Source organism: Triticum aestivum, chromosome 1D (genome assembly GCF_018294505.1).
Source record: "Triticum aestivum cultivar Chinese Spring chromosome 1D, IWGSC CS RefSeq v2.1, whole genome shotgun sequence".
NCBI classification, from domain to species: domain Eukaryota; kingdom Viridiplantae; phylum Streptophyta; class Magnoliopsida; order Poales; family Poaceae; genus Triticum; species Triticum aestivum.
The window spans coordinates 37505236-37516461 of NC_057796.1; the positions used below are offsets into that span (position 1 = coordinate 37505236).

General features: G+C 44.2%; 1 protein-coding gene across 1 annotated transcript; it reads right to left on the minus strand.

Annotated features, from left to right (window-relative positions):
• Positions 1-6786: 6786 nt before the first annotated feature.
• On the minus strand, positions 6787-8290 carry LOC123164364 (putative WUSCHEL-related homeobox 2). The gene is made up of 2 exons (XM_044581806.1): positions 7582-8290; positions 6787-7456 (listed from the first exon to the last, which is right to left on the minus strand). Exons 1-2 carry the CDS (start codon positions 8143-8145, stop codon positions 7217-7219), a joined length of 804 nt encoding a protein of 267 aa, XP_044437741.1. The 5' UTR covers positions 8146-8290; the 3' UTR covers positions 6787-7216.
• Positions 8291-11226: the final 2936 nt, after the last annotated feature.

Genomic DNA, 11226 nt, shown 5'->3' on the forward strand with positions numbered 1-11226 from the left:
TTCCGGGCAATTTGCAAACGGGCGTCTGAAGCAGTCCAAGCTCGGCCGGCCCATCTTTTTTTTCTTGTTTTTTAGAAACCTTAAAAAGGTGCACTCCTTAGTAGACGTCTGTGCACTCCTTAGTAGAATCGAAGGCAATGATGCGGCTGCATTTGCAACTAGAGGGGAAGCAACGTCTACTTCTTTTGAACCAAAGATGAAGAATGAAGAAGGCAAGATCAAGAATCCGCAGATCAAAAATGAGTGCATGGAGAAGATATTGCTTCAACTAGTGGGAGCAGTTATGGAAGTTGGAAATCTTCTAAAATGCATTCTTGTGGTTCTTGTTTTCTTTGGTCTTGCTATTCTCGCAAAGATTTGGTGATGTATTATGTATCCAACGTTGTCGAAAAAGCAAAGAAATGCATTATGTTGGATCACATTAAGGTGCAAATTTAGGTTTTCCGGACCAGGAGGAGCTGCGCCAGATCAGACCCCGCAAAGCCGACCCATAAAAGAGCATATTCCGCGAATATCCTTTTTTACGGGTACGTTATGCGGGGTCTGCAACTTCGGCTGTTCGCGCCGGCCCGCAAAGGCGTTTCCCGCGAACTGCAAACACGTTTTGCGGGCCGGCCGGATGCGGAGTCTGCTAGAGTTGCTCTTATTGGGTTGAGTTATTGCTTTGTGTGTGGGGGGGGGATAGGCTGGTTTTCAAGACATTGAGCTTTTCAACATTGCCTCCTTGTCCATTAGGCATGGTGGATATTACAGGATCCAGGAAGCCTTACTGCTCCAATACTCAAGTCGAAATACTATACAGATGGAGATTTTCTGGTTGCATTGGTTGGCTCTCATCCATCACAGGTTTCGAGTCTGATCATTGAGGAACAAGGCACTTTGAAGTTGGGGCTTGTGAAAAAGAATAAGAACAAGAGCTAGCTCATCAATGCTAGGAGTGAGAATTGGATTCCAATGGAAAGTTCAGCACGTCCTATCGCATGTATGCAACCTGAACTGCGAATGTTGGTGAGTGAATTTATCAAAGCACTATTTGCAACGTGAAACAAACAAAAGTTGCGTGTTCTGGGTCGGTATGTGCCTGTGGACTGGATCTGCTTCCTTTTTTAGCACATGGACTGGATTTACTTTTTTTTAGAAAATGGACTAGATTTGCTTTTTTTTAGGGGTTGGTCTGGATTTACTTTATGCAGTTATCCTTTTGCTGGGTGTTAATGCCAGCTCCGGGCAATTTGCAAACGGGCGTCTGAAGCAGTCCAAGCTCGGCCGGCCCATCTTTTTTTCTTCTTGTTTTTTAGAAACGTTAAAAAGGTGCGAGAACGGGTATTCGAACCGCGCCCCACTCGTTGCAACCGCTCTGCTCTAACCACCAGTCCATCGCCCCTCTAGTGCACAAAGATATTTCGCTTCTTCATTCATTTCGTTTCTTCACGTTCGCCAAACCCGGTTTTGCGAAGCTTCCAGAAGCTTCCCAAACCCGGTTTCCTCGGTTCACGGTTTAGAGTACGAACAGTTTTATTAGGTTTTTCCTTTTTCTTTCCTTTTTTTGTTTTTTATTGCATGATTTTTTTAAGAATTTCATGTTTTTGAAATCAATTTTCGAGTTTTTTAAAATTGATGAATTAATTTTCAGATTGGATGAACTTTTTTAAAAATTCGATGAACTCTTTCCAGATTACATGAACTTTTTTCAAAATCAATGAACTTTTTTTAAAATCAATGAGCTTTTCTTCTAGACCGATGAATTTTTTCAAATTTGATGAACTTTTTTCAAAATCAATGAACTTTTTTCAAATGGATGATTTTTTTTTGAAAATTTATGTATTTTTTTAAATATGATGAGTTTTTTAAAAATTGGATGACCTTCTTCAAAATTCGTGAACTTTTTTGAAATCTCAATTTGTGTCGTTTAATTTTTGTCTTTTTTTAAAGCAATAGTTGACCAATACGCCTGTACTACAACACGAGCATGGCTTCGCCTTGGTGGCTAGTGCGCGACGCCTGTGAACGACATGATGCAGGTTTGATTCCTGCCGGTGCATGATTTTTTGTTTCTTTTATCTATTTGTTCTAGTCAACGCAAATTTTCAAACGACTCTGATTTAGTGGTGGAAATTGCGAACGAAAAAGAAGCCTCTCACAGTAGCCTTTTCCCTGAAGAAAAGTTGGGCATTTATGTGATGACGTACAAAGCAGGGGGGTTTGTGCTAGCCCAGACTTGATACTGACATGTAAAAATTTACCAAAAGCGATATCAATTCACATGTAATGCCTTCATTATGGTACTTTCGTACAATTAACTATCCCGCAAAAAGTAAAATAAAATAATAGACTTGCGCTGGGCTGGGTCACTCTGGCCCGTGTAAAAAAGATTGGTTTTCCCTTGAAAAGACAAATTTTAATGAAAAAAAAAAGGTGTAACCCACCATGGCACGTACAGACGCACTCGTCACATTCGGATAAGCTGTACGGCATGCATGCGACGCGGCGGTACACGCACATCACGCGCCGTGCATCTTCTGTAATAATGCGTACGCGCGGGGTGTTTAATTAGCACCTCGTCGGAACTGATTTCGTCCGTATATGATGATGATGGACGCGAACGCGACAGCTCTGTTTTCTACGTACATTTATACTACATGTCTGCTTGCAGGAACACGACATGATCCGGTACGTATGGTGGTGGCCTGCACGCAGAAATTAACGCGTGCGCGTGCGTCCTAGGTGCAATGGACCATCCGTCCGTGCCGTGCGTGCGTGCGTCCACCGCTGCGGTGCATGCATGCAATTCACTGGGCCAGTAAACATCCACCCGTGCGCAAGCTCGCACGCACGTATCCTCCAAATATTTCGGTAATTCAGTGTGCGTACGCACTTTTTCATCGAAAGTTCCCTTCTACACCCGAGCTCATATGAGCTCGGGATGAACAGTAACTCGAAAAACATTTGAAAAAATTTCAAAAAATTCTGAATTTTTCTATGTCGAACTTTGACAAATGATCTAAGGGCTTGCAAAATTTCATCATGAAATCATATTTGTGGAATTCGTGATAAAAAAATAAAATCAGTGCTCCAAAATGATTTTGAAAGTAGTATCTTTAGTGTATCGATTTTTTCCACAACTTCCACAAATGTGATTTCATGATAAAACTTTACAGGCTCTTAGAACGGTTGTTGAAGTTTTCCATAAAAATTTTCCTGTTTTTTAACACTTTTTAAATATTTTTTCCTTTTTAGGTTCATCCAAGCTCATTTGAGCTCGGGTGCAAAAACTTCACTTCCCTTTTCATGTGTTTTATCGCTCTTGTGCGTCGAACGAGTGCGAGTATCCATGTCAATCTGGTTCATGGGCTGCGCTGTAGTGAAATAAAGAAAAGGTTCATGGGCTACGCTCGAGATGGGGCGCCTCATACCTTGGAAAAAAAACCGACTTTCGTTTTTCTATAGATGGGAAAAAGGTGTATATTCTAAAAATGTTCATAAATTTGAAAGAAAAAACTTGTAGGTTAATTTTTTCATGAAATTTGAAATATGTTCACAAATTTTTAAAAGCATAAATTTTTATAAATTTTCCAAGAATCTGAAAAAAATATTACAATTTAATTTGTTTCATAATTTTTTAAAATTCACAACGTGAAAATGCTCATATTTTTCAAAAAAAAGATAAAACCAAATAAAAAGCACGCAAAAATGAAAGTTGTCATTATAATCAACCTACTACGCGTGATGCACCTAAAAGTTGTCGTTATAATCAACCTACTACGCGTGTTTGACAAATCCCAAAGTACACCGTCCGGCATGAAGGAACTCAACACTCTCATGGTGTAAGAAATTTGGCATACGTTAACTTTTACATGATTGTACTTATAAGTAAATGATGATGTGATCTTGTAGTATACAAATCGATTGGGTCTGTTAAACACAATTGCTCTTCCAATAATGTGCTCCCATTGTTATCGGCATACTTGTTACTTTAACTATGCCCATGACCAGGAAAATAGGATCATCATGCGAGCATGACCTAGTCTTAGATACGAGACTAGGAATCTACCTGTTGTTTATTATTAAACACGTGCGGTTTTCCTCCGAATTTCAGGGTTATTCTAGATTTGAGAACCATTGCAATTATAACATGGAAAACAAAATATTAACTACAAACATAAAAATAAATAATAAGATTTATTATTGCCTCTGGGGTATATTTTCTTCAGTGTGCTTCCTTGAGGTGGGAAGGGCGAGGCGACACCTCAACATGCAAAACATGCATAAACAAACGGCACGCCTGAATGATTATTTACAATAAATATTTTTAGATTTATTTTTCATGTTATTCATCAAAATATTCATGTTTCAAATAATCAAATACGAAGTATATTGCAACCAATTCCTGGCGCAACGTGCGGAGTATCATCTGGTTTTTATTAGTGTTGGTGTTATATTCTGTCAAATTATTTTGATTGTGTATTTATGTTTGAAGATGTATTGGGTCCTTAGTTAAGATGCCCTCTAGGAGGTCACACTTTGATGGCCTAGGCCGGCCCCACTCATATATTATATCTTGGCGATTCACGAGAGTGGGGAGGGGCGCAGCTATGTGTCGCTTACTGCGATCCAAACCGCTGCCTCGCCTACAGGGCGCAGTGGTCGGCCGACCCAGTAGGATGAAGTACGTCCAGCTGACGTCATGCTCATGTCACTCGAATAACTTTTTTCTTATATATATATTTTAAATGAAAATGGTTCAAAAACTAAAATTTACCTATGCAAATTTAAAACCAGGAATTTGGAAAATTGGTAACCTAGTATAAACAAATTGTTAGCGTAGTTATAATAAAATGTTGATAACCTTTAAAAAATCATGGATTTTGTCCATGTTTAAAAAAAAATATGCGATTTTTTTACAAAATGTGCATACAATGTAATAAAATATTTTGTACCACTAAAAATGCACCTGACATTTTATTAAAATATTACCACGTTAAAAAAAATGTCGTGACATTTTTAAATATGTTATATACAATGTAAAAATGTTCACATAGTTTAAAATTTCATTGCATTTAAAAATGTATGTGACACTTTAAATAAATAATCACGTGTTTCCAAAAATTTCCCGTGAAATCGCTCAAAAATGTTTATACAATCCAATAAAATGTTTGCGTAGTTTAGAAAAATGTTTATTGCCATTAAAAAATGTAGAACATGTATTTGGAAAAATGTTATCATGTATTCAAAAAGTATTCAAAACATGTATTTGAAAAATGTCCAATGTGTACCATAAAAATGTTTTACATGTGCTCTAGGAATGTATGATGTGTACTGAGAAAAAGTAGACATGTGTTCCAAAGAAGAAAGCGATAAACCGACAAATAAACAAAAAGAAAAGCAAAAAAACAAAGAAAAACAACGAGAAAACAAAGAATACCAAAGCAAAATGATGGAAAAAAAAGGAAAACCAAAGAAAACAGGTGAAACAACAAATAAACCAAAGATAAAAAAACCCATGGATAACCAGACCTGAACGAACCTACCACACGTAGCGAAAAAACGGTGCTACTAGGCAGGCTTGCTAGACGTTGCCCTTAGGTGATTCCTATTAGGAATTGGTACGGGCAGCATATAGCCCTCGCGAGTGGGGAGTTCTATCAGTCCTTGATTGACAAGCTCGGCGAGCCCATGCCCTAGAAACCCTGTGGCAGCATTAGAGACACCACTGGTGTTGGTTGCGGCATAGCAGGAACCTAAGCATGAGCTGTTCGTAACTCGGCACCACCAAACAAAAAATTGGTGATGAAGTGGGTGATGTTGGAGAGCACTGGGGGCGGGCGGTATGAGCAGAGAGTTGAAGTCGTCGTTGAAGGCAAGCATGTAGCGGTCTTGGTCCATCGCCGACAGTGCCCATTGGCACGAAGGACAACTTGTATTGTAACGGAAGCGGTAGCTGGAGCAACTCTTGAGTGAAGATCAAGAGCGGGACGACCGACATGGCGGAGTGACGAACTAGTGGGACTGAGAAGGGGACTTGCAGCAAACGCTGGTGGGGTTGACCGACATGTTGCGGATTATAAACTTTACAAAGCTTGATTTAAGATGAGACATTCAAAGTTAAAAAGAAACATGGAGGGTATGTTCTTCTCGTTGTATTTAGATTTTTTTCTCAAAAAGGGGAAAATATGTAGATTTTTTTAGAAGAAGAAAAACATTTAGATGTGGGTCCATTTGGAATTGGACCACACTCGTCGTTGGGCCAATGCCGTTGGTTAATTACATGAGTAAATCCATCTGCGTGCGGCTGCGCAGTGGTGGTTATCGATTCGATTTGATTGTGTGTGTGTGGTCGATCTCTGTTGGGCTGGGGACCAGATGGGCCGGCGACAGGGAAGAACATTCTCCATCTTGCACACTCAGTTTGAACTTGAACTTAGTTTTATGTTGGCCCCATGCCATGTCAGTTAATTATTTAATTAACGAGCGCATATACAGCACTCCATGCAAGTGGCGCGCCACCAGTAGCTACGAAACCATCAATAATTAAGGCGGTGTTAAAAGCTAAAGAAAACGACATTTATTTATATTTAAATTACACACAGAGGCAGAAAATCTCAAAATTGCTCTGAATCTTCTCGAACAAATCTCATTTTTACCTTGGTGAATCCGGTCAAACTTGAATTCGACTCTAGTCCCCAATTTTGAGCTTGTCTGTTTTTAGGATACCCATGCACTAGTGGGGGGCAACAAGGAACATTTCATCCATGCATACACACTTTGAAGCTAAGATGCATGTCGATGGAGCAAAAGCTTAGCTATTGCATGCGGTAAAACGTTTCATGCGTAAGTACGACCTCGCTACGACTATACCTAGCTAGTCCTTGGCTAGCTGGGGCAGCATGCACTTGCCACCTTCACATTCCATAATGTCACTACACTAATCAATCAATGCATGCATTCGCTTCTCTTCCTGCCGCCAACCTACCTACACTCCTACACCGCATCAAGCTGAAGATCATCAGGTACTAACTGAAGCGGATTAATAATCAACGAAAAATCGATGGGAATTACTACAAAGATACTGCTAGTATGATAGTACTCCTACGTACTGCTGCTGCTGCTCTACCTGCGTACGTACAACGCGCGCGAACGCGCGCAACGTACGGACTGCTCTACGTACTACGACGACCACTGCTGCTGCTGCTGGTAGCTAGCTATAGGTTGGAGGTAGCTAGGCGACGTCGCGATGCTCCTCCTTGATCGCGCCGGGGAAGAGGTCCAGCGTCTTCAGCGGCCGGCAGAACAGCCCCGTCGTCGCCGTCACCGGCGCCGCCTGATCTTCCGTCGCCGCGGTCAGCTGCTGCTGCTGCTGCTGCTGCTCGTACCGCGACGGCCGGCACGTGTCGTCCACCACGCCGAAGTTGCCCAGCCTCCCCAGCGAGTACTCCGGCGATCCTACGATGCCTCCACCCTGAAATCACAGTGGTATATATGAGGTCAGGTCATGCATGATGAGCTCAAGATGAACGTAGCTTGTACGAGCAAGTAGCTAATCGATGGAGGAGAGGAGGACGACAAGGTAGCTTAGGTTCGTACCTGGTGATGGAAGGACAACGGCGTTTTGGGCGGCGAGGGGTCGGCGCACCGGCTCGCCGGCACGGCGGCGAAGGGGTAGGCGTACCCAGCAGCAGTAGCGTAAGCGGAAGCTGGGACGGTCGTCGGGAGGAGGTGCTGGTCGTAGCCGCCGCCGGCGCAGGAGGCGGAGTAGTACTGCTGCTGCTGCTGCTGGTGCTGCAGCAGCGGAGGGGGGACCGCGCCGGCGCCGAGGAGCTGCTGCTGGTGGTGGTACTGGCCGGCGTTGGCGGCGGCGTAGTAGTGCGCGCAGGAGAGGAGGTGGTGGCTCATGCAGAGCCTGCGGCGGAGCTTCTGGCGGTCCCGGGCCTTGTGGTTCTGGAACCAGTAGAAGACGTTCTTGCCCTCGATGCGGCCGTAGTGGGCCAGGTGCGCCGTGATCTGCTGGATCTGCGACGCGTTGGGGGTGCGCAGCCCGCCGCGGTACATCTCCTCCAGGATCATCAGCTGCTCGGGCGTCGGGCACCACCGCGTCGTCCCCGTCACCACGCTCGTCGCCGCCGCCGTCGCAGTCGCCGTCGCCGCCATCGCACGTGCCAAGGCTCTAGCTAGCTCTTGGTGGAGAGTGGTGTGTGTGGACTGGACGGAGAGACAAAAGGTGTACTAGGATGAAGAAGAAGAGAAGAGAAGGGGAGTTTGCTGGTTGGTTGGGTTCGTTTGGTTTGGTTGCTCCCTGTGTGGCAAGCCAAGGATGGCCGGGCAGGGGTTATTATAGGCAGCCGCGTGCGCGCGGCGACACTCTCCAGTGAGTAGAGAGAGAAAGAGAATCTAGCTCGAGAGAGAGAGAGAGTGAGTGAGTGAGTGTATGTGTGTGTTAGAGAGGGAACGGTCTAGAGAGAGAGACAGCGCATGGGTGTGTAGAGTGACACAAGGAGGAATGGAGAGTGGCCAAGGGTGCATGCATGCATGCAAAAATTAATGTGTGTGTGTGTGTGTGTGTGGTGTACCGTTGTAGGGTGGATTTCGTGATTGTATAATCGATTGCACCATGATGGTGGTGGCCGGCCCGTTGTATGACGCTCCGATTGGATACATTTGTCTTCGGGACATTTTGGTTCTGTCTCCTCCTGGACACACGTACTCGTGTGGTACGTACGATCGATGTATACGTGGTGATGGATATACGCAGAGTTATTTGCCACTCTTGTACTCGCATGTGCTCTATAACACTAGGCGCGTAGTGTCGCGCGTTGAAGCGGAATATACATGTCAGTGGGTACGTGCATACGCTACTACTACGTGTTTCCTGCCATGCACGGACAGGGGCGCAGAGAGGGGGGAGCAATGCATGCATGTGAGGTTCAGTTAATGTTATGTCGTATACGTGTCCGTATATGCTGTATGTGGAAGTTGAAAAATTGGAGAGGCATGCACGGGCACGGAATTCGGCTTGGGAAGTTGGCTCAGTGAGTGAAATCGTGGCTTTTGGCTGCATGATGTGAGGAGTTTGTGACCACCACGCCTTTTTGTTTTGCATGTTCAAGAGAAGGAACTGAGAGTAGAGCGAGGGGCTGAATGAACAATTTTTTTATCAGAGATACTATGGCCAAACCCTCGGAAACAAATGAAGGGAAAACTTCGATCTATTCAGTACAAAGAAGACAAAAAAAATAAAAATTACGTTCATGTTCATAGACCATCTAGTGACGACTACAATCACTGAAGTGAGCCGAAGACGTGCCGCCATCATCGTCCCTCTCTTACCTTAGCCGGACAAGCCTTGTTATAGTTGATAGTCGAAAATCGTCGTGCTAAGGCTCCAGAGAACCCGCACACCAGAACAACTACCCTCACCGATGAAGAGAAGCTATATCGAAAGGATCCAGCTGTAGACATGCGAACGCAGACAAACCAAGACCGGATCCCAGCAGATCCACCGAAGACAAACACCGAATGAATCCTGCAAGATCTACCACACACACCTCCACACGTCAACCAACGACAGTAGAAGCGCTGCCAGGGCAGTGGCTACGTAGGGAGAACCTTATTCCATCTTAGGGAGTTGTCGATGCCTCCTCTTCAACACAAACCCCAAACAATTTTTTTAAATAAACTAAGAATGAAGTAGAGTCCTCCCGTCGGGCAAGAGGCGGGATCCATCGCGCCTCCATAGCACTAAGGCCAGAGAAGACGAGACAGATGAGGGTCGACTTTGACGGAAGGCAGGGAAACCCTAGACGCCCGAGGAGTTGCTTGTGGACGACGAGGAGAAAAAGGCACGTCCGTGTCAAACCCTCAATTTGATATTACAAATAATGCAGAAGCTAACATTTTTGGACTCTTATTTCATCTGTATAATTCCTACAAATGCACAATATTCCATGAATCATTTCGAACTCACTAAACTTGGCTATCATATGTTGGATCACTTTACCTGTGTAGATTATCAAAGAACTGAATCGTGCCTAGAAGGTTGTAGCAGAGATTCGGAAAATAGAAGCGAAAAGTTGGCTCGTATTATTTCATATGATTACGCACGTAGCAAGATCCGCTGAAACAACTTTTTGGTTACTGTAGAGAGAGCAGTACTGTAAGTACGTTAATCTATAGAAAATGCGTCCTGGCTTCTCTACTGCAAACGCCTTCAATGTTTGATCCGTATCTAATACGGTTCTATTAACACGTATGTGACGTCTTCTCCTTTCTCTCTGCCATGGCATCAGACAGACCCAGCTAGATGAGAGAGAGAGAGAGAGAGAAAGAGAGAGAGAGAGACTTTCAATTGCATTCAAGGGTGGAATTACACGTAGGATTCTGGAGATCTGTCTCGGATTGCGGGCGAGTGGAAGAAAAAGGACTAGCTCGGAAATTATGAGGCGATGATGGCCTCTGCACCGGCACTAAACGCGGCAGCGGCACAACCATCCCGTCTCATCTCTCTCCATCTCTCTCTCACACACACATCGGAGTTGCTGTAGCGAGCGTGTCGTCCTTGCAAGGGCTGACTAAATGGTGCTTTTACTTCTGCCTTTCTAGCATAAACCCCTAGGCTTTGTTCTCTCAAAAAAAAAAAAAAACCCTAGGCTTTGTAGTAGCACGCTGTGCTGCATGCCTCCATGGCTGCCAAGATACCGTACGTAGGAGCCCTAGCTATAGCTAGCTACGGTTCAGCTCACTGCGATTGTGAGTGAATCCGCTAAGAAATCCATTTTGATTATCACCCTCCCAAACATTTTGATTATGAATGAATTCCTTCCGTTCTTTGGTTGCAGTTTAATCATGCATGCACGCCGTCCACTCGGTTGTCGGCCACCTGCCATGCAAAGCATGCATGTTGTGTTTCCCCACGTATTCAATCGGAATTATGAGAGTGGCCTTGATCCAAAAGTTGGACCGGATGTTTAGCCGGCGTAACTAGCTAGACAGACTGACAGATTAAGCACACTCAGAGACGGGGCAGCATACACCATAAGTGGGCAGTTATACGGTGCTTTTAGGTAATGGACCACCACGACAGCTACTTAACAAACGGCGTACGGGGCGTGTCAGGTAGAGGCGATTCATAATTACGTACTGTAATTAATCTGACTGGTGCCGAGGAACACGTAGCACTAAATTGCAACTGATTTAAACATGCCAGTTTCGTCCGTGTATATATATTACTACCTA

Coding starts and splice junctions, on each gene's coding strand:
- LOC123164364 (XM_044581806.1), bottom strand. CDS start 8,145: ATGGCGGCGACGGCGACTGCGACGGCGGCGGCGACGAGCGTGGTGACG. Junction 7,457..7,581: donor CGTTGTCCTTCCATCACCAG/GTACGAACCTAA, acceptor CTGTGATTTCAG/GGTGGAGGCATCGTAGGATC.